Here is a 19,545-nt window from a genome sequence, read left to right as displayed (position 1 = left end):
ATTCTTGTGTCATGCACTTGCCTGATAGCTGTTCCCACGGGAACCCATGATGAGGTTTTTTTTTTTTGAAATGATAAGATCCCATGATGAGGTTGAAAATCCAACACCGTCTCTGCCTTATTTTCTTGCTTTTAGTCCTCATTTTTTGTCATTTGCCCCAAGCCTTGCATGCTTGGCCATCTCTGTGTTAGTGCATGACTCATTAAATTTTTAACATAACCTTATAATATTTGTCCAAAGTTAATGAAACATATTTAATAACATATTGAATATGAAATAGATAAAAGTAATAAAGGTGTAAATTAACCAAAACCTAATATGATTCTATGCTACAATTAAAATTGTCTCCCCAGATACCTTTGTTCAAGTGAAGAATCTCCTTGTTTTTTTAATATTGGTGATTTCTTAAATTAAAAAATTAAGGGTAGCTTTGTAACTGCCACAAATTTTTTGCAGCCAGGGTTGGAAAAAAAGAGATGGCAATTTTGGTATGAGCTTCCAATTTTGGTAGATAATAGATCTAGAATAGAGGGAGGCCCTTGTAGGTGTTATTTCATAAAAAACTATTATGCAAAACTGCTTCAATCACACTGCTAATGGAGCTAGTTGCTCCATCATTTTTTTGTTTCTTTCATAGGCAATAGGGGATGGCCACCATTGCCGACTTCCAAAGGGTCTTACTTGGTTAAGTGAGATTCTACATGGAGCTTTGGGAAAAGCTTAATGTATGAAGCTGGCTGGCATGCAGAGTTGAACTCGAAACTTATTGAAAATTTCATCCCATACCTTGAAGGAGTAGTGCACAAGGATGTGATCCACTGTTTTTCCTTGAGCATCACAAACTTTACAGAGGCTATTCACCACTGGATACAAATAGCTCCTCATATACCTTGTAGGACTTTGGTAGGAACAAATAGTTTGCGACCAAGATGAGCCCTACAGGTAGCACTGCTGCTAGATTATTTAGAAGTAAAGTGAACTACAGGAATAGCAACTTAAATTGGTTCATCCTGTCTTGAAGACTGTTGTGTATACCTTCCAAGTCTGGAAAGCAATTCTACCTCTTGTAGTGCTACTGAGTCATGCAAAGCTTTTCTCAGTTGTGGATTCCATGCTACCCTGTCTCGTGCATTTAAAGAACAAAAACATTCTTATTTATTGGCAAGATTTATATTCTCGAGAATTGAGAGTTTATTGATGCATCACCAATTTAAATGTTTGTCTAGAATTTGATAGATGTTCATCATTGAGCCTGGAATCTGAGATTGCAGAGGTTGCTTGCATTTGTAGATATCCTGCCAAATATTTGAAATTCTATATGATGGAATGTCAGTAGGAATCCGAGGATGAGGATCAAACCCATATTGTTGAGAATCTGCCTCCATAATGAATCATACATGCTCAGAAGGAAGTCTTTGTATAAGAAGAAAAGGTAGAACCCAATCATATTTCTATAAGATTACAATAGCTCGACAGTTAATGATGCACAGAGGTTTCCTCAATTCTAAAGCCAACGAAATCTTACCCCAACCATTTTCTATATGAAGAACAACTTCACTTCCATGAGAATTTCGATCTTCTCTCTTTCTTAAGATTTTCACTCCTTTTCTCTCCGCTCTGTCTCATAAAGCCACAAATTCCACTCTGCAAACAATGAACAATTGTCTGTCTTTTCATACAACAGATACTGCAAGACTGGGACTAGAAATCATCCGCCCCGTCGAATTCAGAATCATCCGTCGCAGCCGCTTCTTCACTCTCCGAGTCGCTCACAACGTACTTGGTCTGCACCCTGTTCGCCCTCTGCGGTCGGGCCCTCGGGGCCACAACGGCGGCCGCCGATGAATCAGGGGAGCTTTCTTCCTCCTCTTCCTCAATTTTCTTTTCCAGCATGGACCCGCTCCCGCTCTTCTTATTGAACGGAGAGGCCCTCATCTTCCTCACCTTCTTCTCCGGCGAGATTGTTGAAGTTTCAGACGGCTTCAGCATTTCAGTCATCAGTTTCTCGGTCAACAGCGTCTTCTTCCCTGCGCCGGCCGCCGTTCCTCGCTTTCTCGCTTGCTCCTGCCCTGTTTTTGCATGCGCATTAGCAGGTTTTCTTCCTCCCTTCTTACCACCTTTTTGGGCAGGCTCTGGCTCGCTGTCTTCTTCTGGGATAACTTCCATGGCCTCGTCGTTTTCATCATCTGAAATCTCAGTGATTGTTGAGGGAGGCTTTCTTGAGGTGGTCCTTTTGGCGGGCTCATTCTTTGGTTCCTCGGTCTCCATGGCTGCCAGATAAACGGAGACAATTAAAACCACCGCGAGAAAGCGGGCAAAAAAAAAAACCCGGAAATACACGGGCTGATTCGCTCGATAAAAAACCTGTTTTATCAGAGGGCGGAGAATCTAGGTTATACGCAGCCAGACGTTGTCTCAGCTCGGGAATGTCGTCATCATCCTCATCAGTATCAACCGATGCAGTTTTTTCTTGCTGATGAAATACCCAATTCAGAAGATCAGCAGAGAATCTCAAAACAAATATCTGTCAACATAGTGGAACATCAAAATCACCAACCTTTTTTGCTGCAGGTTTCTTCGGTCGTCCCCTGCCTTCGGGTTTTGCTGGCCCTCCTACAGAACAGGTAATCCTTATCAATCCTTATCAAATTCCAGTCTCTTTATCGTCATGAAGCAAATCTTTAACAATTGTTCTAGCTTACCCATCTCGATGGGCTCATCATCTGGCATGGCAGACTCAGGTATTGTCTCGGGATTATTGACCTTTTTCGTGTTATTTTTCCTTTGGTTCTTCACTTGTCGAGAAACTTTCGAGCTACCTTTTCGGGTCCCCACAATTTCCTGCATCGCTGCTGCATCTCTCTCGTCTTGCTTCTGCATGAGAAGTCGAAGGTTTGAAGGATGAATGAAACAAGTACAAGGAAATTTACATTTTATGATAATCAGGGATACATACATCGAGTTCCTGGAGAAAAGCATCAAGATCCCTCATCCATAAACCCTCTGGAGTCTCTCCCTTGAGTTCCTCGACCTCTTTTTTTATTTTATCCTGATGAGCCAAAAGCTCTTGCACCTTTTCAAGAATCAAGTTTCCAATAGGCATCGAGAGCAGATAATCGTAATCGCTTGCCTGCACTGCTACTGTGGCGGCTACCTCCTGCTCTCCTTCAGCCTCATCTGACTCAGCAGCATCTTCTCTATTTACAGTTTCACTATTCTTCGGTTTGTTCGGAAATGGAGTGAAACCCTTCTGTTTCAACTCGAGGAACAGATCGGCTCTCTTCCTGTTATTGACAACAATCTCTCCTTGCACCACGCCCAGGATGAATCTGACTTTGTTATCCACTTTTAAGAAATCAAGTTCAAGATTCTCGAGCATCGCTTTCTACAAAATTATAGCAAAAGTCAAGTATTGTTCATTGCACAAAACAAAGAACAATTCGTTCTTACGAACATAAACGAAGGCTCACCTTTCTTTTCACATAATATTCAAGCCTTAAAGGGACGAACTCCTCCAAGACTGAAAAAAAACAGAACAGATCAGAATCGGAGATAGATACAAGAAGAACTCGATAAAGTATCTGATTAGCAAGAAGAACTCCATCAACTTACTCTGTTCAGGGTTGTCATACTTTTTGATGACTCCTGTAGAATCAAACAAGTGCATGTTACTCGTACTACTTGTAGAAGTTAGCCTGAACTTTTTCATCAGTCCCTCTTGCTTAACAGATTTCATGGTCTCCTCAGTGAGGAAAATATCAAAACGGATTGAAGTGACACCACAGCTGTTATTGAAGTCCTGAAAACACCGGAATTTATCAGCAGGAATTACCAAAATTATTCACGGTTGTACTACCAAGAGATACGGGTCAAAGTTTACCGTTATGAATGGATCCTTGGTTTTATCACTACCGATGACTGAGGCCTTCAAGAACGTGTCATATTCATCAGTCCATCTTCTGATTGGCAGCTCCGTTATCCTCAAAGCCGTTTCATCAACTTCCTCTATGATCCCACTGATGGTATATGATTCCTTGGACGTCGATTTTTCGATCATGCCCTAATGCATTCAGGTATCATCTAGTTTAGCACATTAATCTTCGTGTTCAAGAAATCAAAAGCTTCGAAATGATAAAGATAAACAGGATAAAGTTACCTTGAATCCTTTGTACCAAGGGTGCATGGGCACCATGGATTCACCACTTAACAAGCGTTTCACGTTTGCGACAATGTCCCGTGGATTGTAGTTGGGTATGTAAGTGCTCCAACCAGTTCCAATTCCTTCGCTTCCATTTACAAGAACCGTAGGTATAATGGGCATGTACCTGAAATCACATTAAAGACGAACCTTGAAAAATGATCTTCCGTGATCATGGAAGGTGTTTGAAGTTTAACAGTGATCTAGTTTCTTTGCTTTTTTACCAAGTAGGCTCGATATACTGCCCATCCTCATTCAAGTAGTCCAGAAGAATGTCATCGTCCTTCGGGAACAAATATCGTGTCAAAGGCGACAGACAAGTATAAATATATCTAGCGCTTGCATGATCTTTGCCCCCCTGTGACAGAAACATTTTGAGGGAAAACAGATTAGTTATTTAGAAAGGAGACATCAATATTCTCTGAACTTCAGTTTTTAAAGGCCTGTTTCCTAGACATGAGTAGAACTAGGATAAGAACTCTTAAAAGTGGGTTCTTCGACGCCTGGCTATACCTGTTGGCGACTTCCAAACTGCCCGTTAGGTTGTAGAAGATTAATGTTGTTACTGCCAACAAAATTCTGCGCCATCCCAATGATGGTAGCATTGAGACTCTGCTCACCATGATGGTAAGCTGAGTGCTCAGACACAAAACCAGAAAATTGGGAAACCTGTATTGATCAGAAATCGAATACAAGCGATTACTTCAGTCCACTTCTTCATAATCAAAGAAATTTTGAATGCAACTCGATGAAGGAAACCGCACCTTAATCTCCTTCACAAAGTTTCTCTTGAAAGAACAGAAAAGAATCTTCCTCTGGCCCGGCTTCAGACCATCAACCATAGATGGTATGGAACGTTGTAAATCCGCCATTGAAAACAATATCAGCTCCTTGTTGACAAAATCACTGTATTTGATGAGTTTCTCCTTCTGATCAAGGTGGGTCCCCGGCTGAATGAAACAAATAGTTCCTTCATTTACAGATTTCAGAAAGGAGCCAAGTGACTCCCAATTTCTCGTATTGCACAACGTACCTCAAACTGGCGAAGCCAATCTTTCCTTGCCTCGATCTTTTTCTTGCTAAATGCAAGCTCAATTGCGTCCCCATCTTGATCATCAGCCCATACGAAATCCTTCTTGTGTTTGCCAATTTCTCTGAAATACTGTCTCCCTTCCTCACTCGTATTTGTCCCCAACCCCTGTCAGCAGAGATATGATAGGCATCAGTAAATAGTTGAAAGGCATATAGGATGGAATAATCAATCAAGTTGGCCAGGAGGAGCTCGCTTCTCAAAACAGACCTTATAATACTTTACACTCCAACCTTTGGCGTTTCCTCCCAAGCTTTCCTTCCATGTCTCATATTCGGGCATGGTATAGAATGACAAGATTTTCCTAGTTTTGTTATTGGTTGCCTGCACATCACAGATTATTATGTTAGTGATCGCTGAGTAAAAAATCCATCACTGAGAACCTTATCTAAAAGCAGTCTTTGTCTTAACCTTAACAATAGGCGTGATGAACTCCACCAAGAAAGAAGGGATTCTGAGCAATGAAGGCCAGCACGAATGAAAGAAATTGATCAGCAGACCCTTGATATGGGATCCATCATGATCCTGTCGTGAAAGGATTTAAAGAAAAAAAACATCACATTAGATCTAAATGAAAGATGGCGGAATTTTAGAACCCACCTGTCCAAAACTTACCTGATCAGTCATAATCATTATATGGCCATATCTCAAAGATTTGACATTCTCGTATTGTTTGTTCTGCTGCAGACCTAAAATTTGTTTAATGTTTTGAATTTCAGCGTTCTCCATCAATTGCTTATGGGATGCTTCTCTCACATTGAGAAGTTTCCCTCGAAGTGGGAACACACCGTAGAGGTCACTACCCACCACATCAATGCCTGCAACCTGTAAATATCACATACAATAACTGGTTACTCTATAGTTCATGATTGCCTTACAATGATGTCACTATAGTTAATATTGTCTACCGCAAGAGTCTTTGCTGAGTCTCCTTCTGTTAATATCAGTGTACACTTATCAGAGTTCTTCCCACCAGCCTCGTTAGCATCTTTGAGCTTCTCAACAGATACTCTCTGTTTCTTGCTTCCATCCGTTTTCTTAAGTTCTTTGCTCTGCTTAAAATTGGCCCAAGATAGAAGACTCTCCACGATGCCAGACCTAGAGACTGAAACACAAAAAAGACAAACGACTAAATCTTTGTTGCTTTTTTTTTTGTTCTCCTTTCTAATATGAAAAAAAAAAAACTATTAAGAGGAATAAAAAGGAGAAAGAGCCTGACCCTTTTTAAGGAAATCATCTGAAAGTTCGCATTTTGATCCGAAGGAGCTTTGACGAGTTGTCAAGGTTTCTTTTGTTTGTGAATCAAACGCTGGGTTGTCAATTAGTGCATTGACAAAGACCCACAAATGATTTCTCGCAGCATGTGGTTTCAAGTGGGCGTTCTTGTTTTTCTTATTCACAACAGTCACTAAGTGGTTCGTAATCTGGTTGGTAACGTATTCCACATGCGTTCCACCCTTGATTGTGGCAATTCCATTTACAAAGCTGACCTGGTAGAGAAACTCAAGAGGATAATTAGTTCCCATTTTTCATGTTTAATATCACGGCACCCATTAAACCTCTTCAAAATGTTCTTTTCGTACCTGTTGAAAATGCCCATCACTGAGACTTGCACAAACTTCCCATCTGTCGTTTACTTTCTCTATGATTCTGTTTTGGAGAACAAGCAAGATAAGAGACTTTTGGTTCTTGAGAAAATGTTGAATGGGGAATCTTATTATATGCTAGAACAAACCTGGGGAGCTCCTCTTCTCTGGATTTGTTGGCAGATTTAAGATAGAGATTGACATAATCTTGAAATGACTTAACTGGTACCCTTTGTCCATTTAATTCAACTTTAACAGTCTTTCCCAGCGTCCCAGCCAAGTCCACCACTCTCTTCTTCATTAGTGCAACGACATCGTCTTCCAGATGAGTCATGTTGAATTTAGCCAGATCAGGTTTAAATGTAATTTTCGTCCAGTTTTCACTTTCCTTGCACTTGGTAATGACGGGCTCCGATTTGTTTCCCATGTTGTCGGAGAAAACCTTTGCAAAAGGAAGACCATAGCAAACAGTAAACAAGGCTACGTTGGTAGTGAATTCTTGTAGAGAGATATTGAACTGTTGAGACTTACTTCTTGAAAAGAAGAAGAACATATACGTATATAAATGGCGAACAAAGCCGGTGGCAATTTTATCATTCTCTATTTCAATTTTCAAATCCCTTCAATCTTTAAAAAGTAAACGAATAATTTCAAGGTGCTATGTAAGGTTAAGAAATACAATTTCAAGAAACAAAACATTCACCAAAGACGATAAGATACCACATCTCAAAAAATGCGATGAGAAATTAAAGAAAATACCTGATAAACATTTCGATTACTTGCAAGGGCATACCGGCAAACTACTAAATGTTAGTCATTGCATAAAATCTCGAAAAAGGAAAATATTTGGAACAAGAAGTAAGAAACCCTAATGATTGAAATAAAATGATCAACCAAACAAAATAAGGGGTAGTGTTACTTCTCCAGGAGCGTTAACGTGAGAAGCACAAACAGAGCTAACATGAGGGAAAAGGAGGAAAAGATAAAAACCAAGATCTAAACTGAAGACAAATAACGCATTAAAAGCAAAACCGAAGATCCAAACTACCTGCTTATACTTCTTTAGACGCCTCCCATCCGCCGTCTGAATGATAAACTCCGTCGAAAATATATTGGTTAGCTTAGCGCCATACCCATTTCTGCCACCAGTAGTTTTCTTTACGGTATCATCATAATTACTACTTGTCAACAGATGACCAAAAATCAACTCAGGCACATAGACACCTTCTTCTTGGTGCATCTCCACAGGGACACCGGCCCCATTATTGTAAACACTAATACAATTCTGCTCAGCATCAATATCGACTTTCACGGAATCCATAAAGGGGTCACGTTGCTTGTTATCAGCGGCATTGACGAGGATCTCATCAAAGATCTTGTAAAGGCCAGGGACATAGGTAATGGAACGATAAAATATTTCCCCGGACTCATAGACCCACAGAGTTTGGGTGTGTTTCTCAATGGATCCGATGTACGTGTCAGGACGAAGAAGGATGTGTTCTAGCTGTGTTTTCTTCTGATATGTCTCTTCAATGGTTTTCTTGCCAAGCGGGGGAGCGGCATTGCCAGAGGTGGAGTTGAAGGCGCTGCTGGTCTGTAAAGGCAGCTTCTTTTGGGTGGCGCCGGCCATGGTGGTCTGGGGAAGGGGAGGCAGACAACGAGATTGTGTCTTGATGCAGAAAGAAAGCACTGATCTTGGAGTGGAAGGGGAAGGGGAGACAGAGGCGGGCTTTATTGTTGTGCAGACGCAGGAGGGAAAAGACCGAGAGCCAACGGTAGCATGATTTGAATTTGAAATGCGAGGCATTTAAAATGGACGGTTGATTGGAGTTGTCAGCGATCGATCGGCTCTCGGTTCTTATTTTGAAATCTTCAGTAGTCCAGGTGCACTTGCACGTGCGATTCGTTTCGGATGAAACCGGCATGAGGGTTTTGGGCTGAAGGGTGCGATTCATATGTGGGCCTTCTATAGAGCGATTTTTATGTGGGCCTTCTTTTGAGCGATTCTTCCCGTCCCCTCGGGTGTCTAGTTTGTTATTCTCTTGTAACGGCCCAGATTTAGGTCGAAGCCCGTTTTGTTTTATAGTGTAAATGTGTAATATTCAGCTTCTAATAAACTGTTCTTAAATAAAAAAAGACAGGTGGAACGGAGAGAAGGACGGGAAACCTTTCAATCCACATCAAAGAAACACAGAGGAGAACAAGAAATAAAACTCTGGCTATGTTTTACTCTCATTTCAGTGTTCAGAGGGGTCCGGCAGCATTTTGGAAGATTAGGGAATTATTTGTAGAAGATTTGAAGCATTGGGAGCAATGCTCCCGAAAGTTAAAAAAGATCAGAGTAATATTCCTTTTTGTCTTCATTTCTGTAGTTTGATGACTTCTACAGTCATTGCAAGAATTTATGGATAGAATTCTGCAAAGAAGAATATGCATCTTCAGTTCTCCAAAAATATAGCTTACAGAAGAGTACCAACATTCCTTTCAAAAACTTACACGCGAACTTAGATCCTCAAACAGCTGAGACTTCAAAAATATATACCCACTTCCTCTGAACCCAACCGATACACACCCTTAATGAGTCCTTCAGTAGTTCAGATCTCTGTATCATGAATCCATGGCTTCTCGGTTTGTGCTCTCAGCACATAATATCTATCTAATTCTAGCTACTCAAACAGCCTAAGTTGTCTCCAGCCAATCAAGAATAGCACAAGTATCAGTTTTTTAATCAATTTGGCACCACACCCAGAAAGGATACATGCCCTGTCAGTTTTGTTCAACTTCCTTGAGCATCTCCACCACTTTCTTCATTTTGGGTCTTTTGGCTGGTGTAGAGTCCGTGCAGAGCAAGGCTACTTTTAGAACTGCAAGCATTTGCTTCCTCCAAGTAAAAGATACAGTGCTTAGCTTCACGTCCAGTATCTGCTCTGGAGTCTCTCCCCTAGTTGGTGCGCTGTAGACCCACTTGACCAGATCAACTCCATCACCAAATGCCTCATCCACTGGGGTTCGGCTTGTGAGGATTTCAAGCAACACAACTCCATAGCTATAGACATTACCCGGTACAGTTACTTGCATGGTATAGGCATATTCTGATAAAATGGGGGAGAAAACAAAGTAAATTAACAGAGAAGTAAAAGAATAGGAAGAAAGACAAATGAACAAATGTATCATACCTGGAGGGATATAGCCAAATGAACCGGCAACAGCGCTAATGCTTGCTGTGCCTTTTGATGGGTCCAGTAGCTTTGAAATCTCAACCTCTCCAACCAAAGATTTGAAGTTGGCATCGAGGAGAATATTACCTGATGAGATATCAAGATGAATAATAGCTACATGATGAAGATATGCCAACCCTTCAGCTGCTCCAACTGCTATAGAAAGTCTTCTTGGCCAATCTGGCTCAAACTCGCTTCTAGTGGAGGTCTGAAGAAGCTGAGACAAAGTACTATTAGGCATGTAGTTGTGAAGCAACAGGGCAACATCTTCATATATTACAAACCCGATGGGCCTCATGAGATTATCATGGCAGAGTTTTCCAAGCCTCTCAAGCTCCCTGATCATTTTATTCTGGTGGTGGCTTACGGTTCTATCCATTGATTTGAGCCTTTTTACAGAGAGAACAAGCCCTGATGGCATAACAGCCTTATACACGGTGCTAAAAGTCCCAGTAAACATTTTATTTGAATCCTTAAGAGTTGCTTTAACACAACATTCAAAATCTACAGCTTGTTTCAAGTTCTCCACAAAGATATTACTTGCTATAATGGCAGGGGGATACTGGCTCTCATCAATTGCATCAGAAGCTGCCTTGGCAACCCTTTCTTGTTTCTCTCTCATCACGAACAACAAAACAACAACTGTCACCATGACAAAGACAGCCAATCCAGAACCTATAACCACTAATATGGTCTTGTATGATACTGTGTGCTGGCTATAGTCATGATCAGCACCAAATGAACTCCCACAAGAGGAGCTCAACGGATCTCCACATAGCCCTTTATTGCCTGAAAAGTTTGCACTCGAGGCCTTCTGGAAAGGTCCAAAAGTAGGCACTGGACCCGTCAGCATATTATTTGAGAAGTCCACCTCTATCAAGCTCATCATGCCCTTAAGGTCAGAGGGAATGTTCCCTGAGAGCTGGTTGTTTGAGACATCCAGCGAGACCAACTTGTCTAGCCTCCCCAGTTCTCGTGGAAGTGGTCCATGAAGATGGTTGAAGCTCAAATTCAAAGCTATCTGCAGATTCTTGATCCGACCAATCTCAGGAGGGATGCTACCTGTCAAATAGTTACTACCCATTTGCAATTCAAGCAATCTTACACAGTTCCCAATCTCATGAGGTATCTCCCCTCTGATTGAGTTCTCACTCAGATATAGAAACTGCAACCTTGACATGATGCAGAGCTCCTCAGGTATGGTACCATTGAATCGATTATTACTAAGATCAAGCTTGTTCAGATTTTTACAACTCGAGAGAGACTTGGGTATGTCCCCGATTAGACTATTGCCAGAAACAATCAACTCTTGCAGGTTTACGAGCCCCCCAAGCTCATCGGGTAAAGGTCCCATAAATCCATTATTAGCTAAATTCAGGAGAGTGAGATTAGAACATCTAGCAAACTCTGGGACTATTTCCCCATAAAGAATGTTATTATCTGCTTCAAAGTAGGCAAGGCTGCCAATGTTACCAATATCTTTAGGAATGCCCCCAACAAGCTTGTTATTCCCAATTCGAAGATTTGAAAGGCTTTTACAAGTTCCAATCGAGTCGGGAAGATTACCCTCTAAATTGTTCATAGTCAAGACTAGAACTTGTAATGTCCCTGATGCAAAAAGATTCTTAGGGATGGGTCCCATAAGCAGGTTCGAGTGAAGGTTCAGCACTTCAAGTTCAGAAAACAACCCCAGATTTTCTGGAATGCGTCCGCCTAAGAAGTTCTCATACGCCGTAAAGACTCTCAACTCAGTTAGACTCCCAACCCAATTTGGGATAGTACCGTTTAATCTGTTTCCTGATAATTGAAGTTCTTGCAGTTTTTCAAGATTTCGTAGTTCACTGGGGATCGTTCCCGTAAGCATGTTGTCTGAGAGGTTTAATGATTTGAGATTCATTATGCTGCCCAACTCAGACGGTATTGAGCTTACAAATTGATTTCCAGATAAATCTAGATACTCAAGTTTTGACAATCTCCCAAAAATATCAGGAATTGCGCCTCCGAAGCAATTAAGAGAAAGATCTAACCATTTTAATGCTTTGAGCTCTGAGATTACGAAGATGTTACCTTTCAGCTCCCGGCGAGGCAGTTCAAGCCTTTCAACCGATCCGTTCGAGTTGCTTCTTATTCCAATCCAAGCGCAGTAGTCAGAATTGTTCACACCCCAACCCAACACGGACAACTCTTTCTGAAGGGCCAACATTGTTAAGTGATTGCTATGCTGAGAAGATACAAACTGGCTGATCACTGAAAAGCCTAGCGGTAAAAGACAGAACCAACAGAGAAGGGCCATTAGTGGGTTCATATGTTCTGCAAGCGAAGCTTCGATCAAAATGGCCCCCTTTCCGTCAACAAACAATCCCTTCCCATCGAACCCATTTATCTCCGAACAGATAGAAGGAAGGACTACAGAATATTATTCTGTGTCAGTCGTGAACTATAACAAGATAGGAGACGGAACTAAGAGCTCCCAAATTGAAGAAACTCTTCCTCGATAGAAAAATTAAACAAGCGATCACTGGTTACAGTTAATCCCGCCAGACAAATGCTACTTTGTCTAGGCAGGCAACTTTCAGTGACGATGACTTCAGAACGAGAACCAGTCTTCTTCTCTACTCCCTCTGTACATGGCTACAATGATTCTTCTTTGGCGCAAATAAGGGAGAAAGAATAGCTCCGACGAACTCCTACTCTTTTACCGGAAAAACCACGACCACTGGAGAAAACTCATGTCCCTTATCGAGAATGTTTCTTCCCTCAAAGCTTATGCTTCTGGTCCCGCCGCTACAATGTCAGCATCCTCCAAGAAGTTTTATTCACAACCCAATTTTCTTACTTTTCAAAAGAAAACTTCATCATCGAGATGAGGAAGAAGGCTTCCGTTCAATCTCATAACAAGCACCAAAAACCACGAAATCCAACACCAGAGGAGAGGCCCTGTTAAAAAATTTCCCACTTCTGCTAGAGCCGGTCCTAGTGCAGCGAGCTCAGAGGGGAGCCTGCTTTACTGGACGCTAATAAATGAAAGCCTTCCTCCTGCAAAAGGGGTGGCCAGTTCCGTCACGAGAAAAGCACAGCGCTGGTCAATACGTCAGTCAACAGAAGATCTTCAGCGGAACAATTATACTTTCAGCCTTTCAGGGTGAGAGAGAGTGGGTCTCCAACTAGATCTCATTCCTTTTTTCCCCCTTTTTTTTCTTCATATAGGCCACTAATTCTTCTACCCTGATCCTATAAAATTCGTATTAGTTTCTTCCCGGACTAAAAGATTTTCTACTAATTCAAACACTGTCCGGCGCAGTTTCACATATATTCCCGTATCGAAAATTTGACAATCGTTAACTGGCGTGATCGCAAGAGCTGACTGCAAGTGGTTTTCCGCATCGATTTGCAGAACAATTTGCTAGCCTACTTTATTCCAGAAATCGGTAATCCGGTTCTTTTGACTGATTATTTGATTTGGTCTGCTAAAAAATATGATCCAGCTATGTGAATCTCATTTTGGGCTTTTCCTTTGCTTGCATGAGCCAGGTCTGAAGCTACTGCAACTGCTTCACAAAGTAAAGAAAGGAAAGTAGGAAAATAACTTCTATCCACCATTTTATCTTCGCACTGAATTTTTCCTCTGTTTTTTCACCTATGATTCCTTGAACATAGTATAAAGCCCAACTCACTTTACACAGGCCATTCGTTAATTATGCATTGATGATAACAAATTCTGAAGATAAGCTTAAGAATTCAACTATTTTATGCTGTCTGGGGCATTAATTCGGGGGCACTATGTTTTAAGCCTTCGAGATTCTAATAAGACTCTTGGGAACTCTCCCGGCCTTGTTCAAGGGAATCAGGAACAGGATTTAGGGGTGCGAGTAATGCTTTCATCCATTTCTATTAATTATTCCTAGAAAATCACAGTTCGCATATTAAAAAACGACACCAATCAGCTGGTAATTTGGGAAGTCTCTTCATCAAATTGTCAAAAAGATTGAGAGCAGGAGGGAGCTGAGAGGTCAGGCTCAAATCAAACTGGGTCTCAAGTTTATTAATCAATCTCTCAACGTATGATTATTATCTAAAAACAGGCGTTACAGTTAACTGGACAGAAAGCTGAAGGCTGCAGGCACCTCCTACCACCAAAGCAAGGTTTTGGGCTGGACATGACCATGCCTTTGGATGCATTAAATAGTTTTCTGAAGATAAGTTATTTCAGATGGAAGGGACAGGGGCGAGCGAGCAATTCACGTAGAAGGAACACAGGGTCCCACGATATGGGGAGTGGCATCTAGGAAACACTGCAGGGACAGCCATGTCGGATGACAAATGACGACCTCCCTCCATGAGATGATAAAAAGCTGCACGAAGAGAGAGAGAGTCTGTTCAGACACTTCAGAGTAATCTCATTCTCCTTGAAGAGAGAACATGGCGGACATGATAGATGCCCCGGCTCCTTGCCCCGTGAGAGATTTGACTTCTCTGCAGAAGCCAGGAAGCCATATCCTGCTTTCCAAAACCAAGTTCACATTATTATAAAAATAAACCATTCAAACTTTTAAAGAAAAAAAAAAAACCGAGAGACGACACCACCGGCAGCCACTCCATGTGGAGGGCGGATGGTGCAGGGCTCCACGCATCTCCCGTTTTTTGTTGGGACACACGTATCATAAGGCATATGCATGGCAGCAGACATCCGTGGTTGGTGAAGCAGGTGCGGTGGACCTCCTCCTATCATGCCTTGTTTCACCTATTCAAGACATCTCCCTCTACTCGTTCCTCCTAAAAATTAATAGTTTCTTCTTCCTCCAACTTTGTTTTTAACTCACTCCCAAAATTTGTAGGAAAAATGGTTCAAAAAGCTTTAATGCACTTTATAAATGGAAAATTTACTTTCACTCATTTAAGTGAAAAAACTAGTAAAAGCAAATTCAATCTATGAGATCAGCGAATTCACTTTCAATCGTTATTTCACTCCACGCTGCAGTTGGATTTTAATGGAAATACTTAGAACCAGTCCACCGCCTCTTGAAATCCTTCTCGAAAGTAGTTGTAAGCAACTGTTGCCGCCCATACCCGGTAATTTTATCTTCCCATTCTCTGTCTTTCCAAATTTGGAGCTTTCCGCCATAATCGTACAATCTCGTAAGCGATATTCTAAAAAAAAAATCCCAAATCATTCACTGCAACATCGGTCCCGTCGCCCGAGCCTCACACATGTGTCGTGCAGGATTTTCCTTTGTCTACCTTCACTGTCGAGTCCCTCGTCTCTCTGACTCCTCTCTCGTCTGTCGTCGCCAATCCGTATAACCATTGAGCGCCTACCGCAACTTTCTCTCCCTTTTCTCTGCCTCCGTCTCTCATTCCCCCTCCCCGACGCTTCTGCCAACATCGTCACTGTCGCCCAACGTCGTTCTCATTGTCGCCCTATCGCCGGCGCTACCCTTGCCGCCCTTCGCCAGCAAATCTAGTGCAACGAAAACACTCATCTCTCTCGACGTTGTCGCCCGACGTCCTCGTTGCCATCGCCCCATTGATGCCATTCTCTCTATCGACAATTACCATCGTCGGTGCCGCCCACCCCCCCCTCTGTTGAGTAGATGGGATACCAAAGTTATCCCCATCAATGCCCCGTTAAAAAACCACACGGAAGAACCTCTTCGTCCTTCTGGACGATGCGATTCCGTCCACTTCCCTCCACTGCCTCTGCTCTTCTTAGCCGCTACCAGTGTTGCTACTCTCTCCAAACCACTTCTGAAAACATGCTTACTCTTTTGAAGATCAAGATGGGACTCTCCTCTCGGACCACCATCTTGCGGGAGCATGATAGAGATGAAGATAAAGATAAAGATACGAAACTTTTAGGTTTTTACCCAACTTTTTAAATATAAATAGATAAATGATGAACATTTAAACTTATCTAGGAAAATACCCAACTTTGACTTGTCAACTGCACATGTGTACAGTCAAAAATGACATGTACACTATGAAAGATTACACATCGCGATGTCATCATACCACATCAGCAACATGTGAGTTGAACAACAAGTCAATTGACATGTCATTACCCATTTAGGGTGCCACATCATTAAATACTTTAGCACATCATCATGTCAAGTCATCTTGCACCACGTAAGCCCTAGTCACCCTTCTTATTTTTTTCGTTCTCTCTCTCCTCTCCTCTCGCCGTGCCAACTGTCGCCGCTCCCCATTGCTCTCCTCCTACCTCTGCTCCGCCATTGCTCTCTTACTACTGCCACCGGTCGGCCTCGCCCTTGACGCCCCCCTCTCAACCTAGACTTTGTCTCAGCCACGTATCTCACTCTTCTTTTTCGTTCTCCTCTGTTCATCCTTTCGCTGCCCCCTTTCTCAAAATCGAAGCCTATCATTTCATCTCCTCGCCTCCCCCTCTCTCAAATCCAAAGTTTATCATTTCCTTCCTCTCTCTTAATACCCTATCATTTCACCCTCTCGCTACCCCCTCTCTCAAAACCGAAGCCCTACTCACCCTCAAAATCCAAATTTTTGAAGCCGATTTAGGAGGGTAATTTTTTAGGGCTTTTGTTAATTGAATTTAATTACTATTTTTTATTATCATGTTGATTTTAATTATCACTCTTTGTTCGTATCTGTGGCGGTTGGGTTTTATTGCAAACATCTGCTTGATGACGAAGGGTTTAGATCAAATATTTTTAAATCAATAATAAAAGGTGTTCAATGGGTAAGAGTAAGATTTTTTAAATAATTAATATAATAATTTTATATTTTTATTATTTTAAATACAAGGTAATCAATTGTGTACCGATAAATTTTATTTTTAAACTCTAAAATAATTTTTTAAAATATTTTTTAAAATTAAAATATTTTAAATCTATAATAAAAGGTGTTAAATAGGTAAGAGAAAGATTTTTTAAATAATTAATATAAAATTTTATATTATATCATTTTAAATATAATGTAATAAAATGTGTACCCATAAATTTGATTTTTAAAATCTAAAATTAAATTTTCAAATAATTTTATAATTAATAAATATTAAAATCAATATTAAATGTCTTAAATAGGTAAGAGTATGATTTTTAATTAATTAGTATACTTTTTTTATTTTTTAATATTTAAATATAATTTTTTAAACTCAAAAATAATTTTTTGAATAATATTTTTAATTTATAAATATTTTAAATATATAATAAAATGTTTTAAATAGTTAAGAGTAAGATATTTTAATTAATTAGTATACTTCAAATTTTTTTAATTATTTTAAATATAAGATAATAAAAAGTGTACAGATAAATTTGATTTTTAAACTATAAAATAAAATTTTCAGAAACATTAAATTATTAAAAAAATAAATTGATAATAAAAGGTGTTAAATAGGTAAGAGTAATTTTTTTTAATTAATTAGTATTCTTATTTTATTTTTAAACCCTAATATTAATTTTTCTTATTTTAAATCGATAATAAATGGTGTTAATTAGGTATGAATAAGATTTTTTAATTAATTAATATACTTTTAAAATATTTTTTATTTTAAAAATAAGGTATTAAAAAATATCGCTAAAATTAATTTTTAAACTCTAAAATAATTTTTTCAATTTATAAATATTTTAAATCGATGATAAAAGGTACAACATGGGTGATGATGTGGTTTGCCATGTTATATTTTAAACTGAGAGTTTTTGTGTGATTTAATGATGTGTCATCCTATATGGGTGATGATGTATTGTTAGACTCATTGAGTGCTGACATGGCATGATGATGTGGCGACACATAATTGGTCAAATCCTACATGTCACTTCTGACTGTTCACATGTGTACTACTTTGTAAGAATATGAAGTTAAGAGTTTTTTAGTCTTACCTAATTTAATTGTTTTATGCTTTCAGCTAGATGATTGAGTTCTGTTTAGAATTTACGAAAAAAAAAAAAGTCACAAGACAACGTTATGGAGGAGAAGGGAAAGTCGGTACGTGACAACATGTCGGCTTCGCAACCATCAACCTGTCCTCAGTGGGGATGGACGTACCGAAACACCTGTTGTAAACATGGAGTAGGCCTTTCCCATCTCAGTCGACGAAGCCAGTGAACTTGCCAGGAAGTAATCATATAGATCAGTCTACCCAGCTAGTGAACTTTCTGGGCAGTTATCATACAGATTAGTCTACCCAGCTCATTTTCTCCTGTTATTATCCTGAGGATAATCGTGACTTCGCGTATGTACACAACATGAATTGCACGCCCATTGACAGCTTCAACAATCTAGCTTTTGGCCATCAATTCAGTTTCCAGTCAGAAACAGAGAGCAACTATGAAGTTGATTTAACCATTTTCAATGAGAGCTTCAATCGTCAATCACAATATAGATTCATGGAGTCAAGGTAGTTGAGTTTTAATAATTTTTCTCGCAAGGCCAACAACGATATTCCTCCTCCAACTGGTTGGTGTAATACTTGCACGGGAATTGGCTCGAACAATATTTCTTCGGGCACCTTCAACAATATTGAGCTTCCTCTTGTAGATTCTTTCCTTGATTCTGCTCCCATTATCGAGGTATATACAATCTTCTTTCCTACATTCTGAATATAGGAAGTCTGCTTACCTCAAAATTATGTGTTTTAATTTGCAGATAAATTTCGAGTACATGGACCAAGAAGACGGGATAGAAAGACAATCTTTGCGAGGAAATGGATACATGGATCAAAATAACGGGATGCAAGGAGGAACGACTTCAAAAAAAGCTAAGAAATTTTAGGAACACAGATGCCAAAAGCAAACTACTTGTAGATGAAAGGCTTATTGATTAGATAGCTGGAAGATGATCGTTTCGGAATTACGATCCATGAGAATGGTTCAACTGCATTTTTATTTTTTTTTGCATTTTCAGTTGGATGATTGAGTTTTTTTTATGCGAATTTATAAAAAACGCAAAGCCAAAAAAAGCCCATCGAAAGGGGAGATACAGAAGCGCGTCGTCCTCTTCCTCTTAGGTGTACAAATGTTGCAGATTATGGAACAGACTCATAATGAGCAGTAGAAGTGGATTACCTTAATTGTCTAATTTGCTCTTAATTATATGAAGTAATCAATAAAGTTAATTTGCTTCCGTCAATATAGGATAATTGTCCTCCTTGAGCAATATATCATAGATTTTGCCCTGTTCGTTATAACTTATTTTCTGTGACTAATTTTAATTTAGAAATTTGACTAAATTACCTAATTTTTTAAAATATTTATTAAAATAACCAACTCACAAATTTAATTTTAAAAATACCCAACTTTGACCTATCAATTGCCTATTTGGAAGGTCTAATACCTCTGACGGCGAGTGATGCCACATCATCAACCATATCACCAACCTAAGATAGCACATGCCACATCATCCAACACGCCATCAACTGCTACATGGATGACACATCAGCATGCCATATTAGTGACATGCCATGTCAACACAATTTTTTTCTTT

The 19,545-nt window shown here is 40.0% G+C and overlaps 2 protein-coding genes across 2 annotated transcripts; both read right to left on the bottom strand.

Moving 5' to 3' along the window:
- Nucleotides 1–1,420: 1,420 nt before the first annotated feature.
- LOC137949620 (DNA topoisomerase 2-like) lies at nucleotides 1,421–8,556 on the bottom strand. Its single transcript, XM_068795722.1, has 21 exons — nucleotides 7,923–8,556; nucleotides 7,024–7,316; nucleotides 6,872–6,938; nucleotides 6,508–6,778; nucleotides 6,197–6,393; nucleotides 5,904–6,113; nucleotides 5,700–5,813; nucleotides 5,499–5,612; nucleotides 5,232–5,396; nucleotides 4,963–5,148; nucleotides 4,712–4,867; nucleotides 4,423–4,556; nucleotides 4,157–4,325; nucleotides 3,881–4,060; nucleotides 3,613–3,799; nucleotides 3,471–3,520; nucleotides 2,957–3,385; nucleotides 2,703–2,874; nucleotides 2,558–2,613; nucleotides 2,365–2,473; nucleotides 1,421–2,270 (listed from the first exon to the last, which is right to left on the bottom strand). The coding sequence occupies exons 1-21, from the start codon at nucleotides 8,502–8,504 to the stop codon at nucleotides 1,702–1,704; spliced, it is 4,410 nt and encodes a 1,469-aa protein (XP_068651823.1). The 5' UTR covers nucleotides 8,505–8,556; the 3' UTR covers nucleotides 1,421–1,701.
- A 682-nt stretch (nucleotides 8,557–9,238) lies between these two features.
- LOC137950043 (leucine-rich repeat receptor-like tyrosine-protein kinase PXC3) lies at nucleotides 9,239–13,372 on the bottom strand. Its single transcript, XM_068796392.1, has 2 exons — nucleotides 10,051–13,372; nucleotides 9,239–9,966 (listed from the first exon to the last, which is right to left on the bottom strand). Exons 1-2 carry the CDS (start codon nucleotides 12,395–12,397, stop codon nucleotides 9,641–9,643), a joined length of 2,673 nt encoding a protein of 890 aa, XP_068652493.1. The 5' UTR covers nucleotides 12,398–13,372; the 3' UTR covers nucleotides 9,239–9,640.
- Nucleotides 13,373–19,545: the final 6,173 nt, after the last annotated feature.

The sequence above is a fragment of the Aristolochia californica genome, unplaced genomic scaffold (genome assembly GCF_029961685.1).
Source record: "Aristolochia californica isolate CCGP_79_NKW_82.1479 unplaced genomic scaffold, dmAriCali1.0.hap1 SCAF_14, whole genome shotgun sequence".
In the NCBI taxonomy this organism is placed as follows: domain Eukaryota; kingdom Viridiplantae; phylum Streptophyta; class Magnoliopsida; order Piperales; family Aristolochiaceae; genus Aristolochia; species Aristolochia californica.
This window is presented reverse-complemented; position numbering and strand designations above follow the sequence as displayed.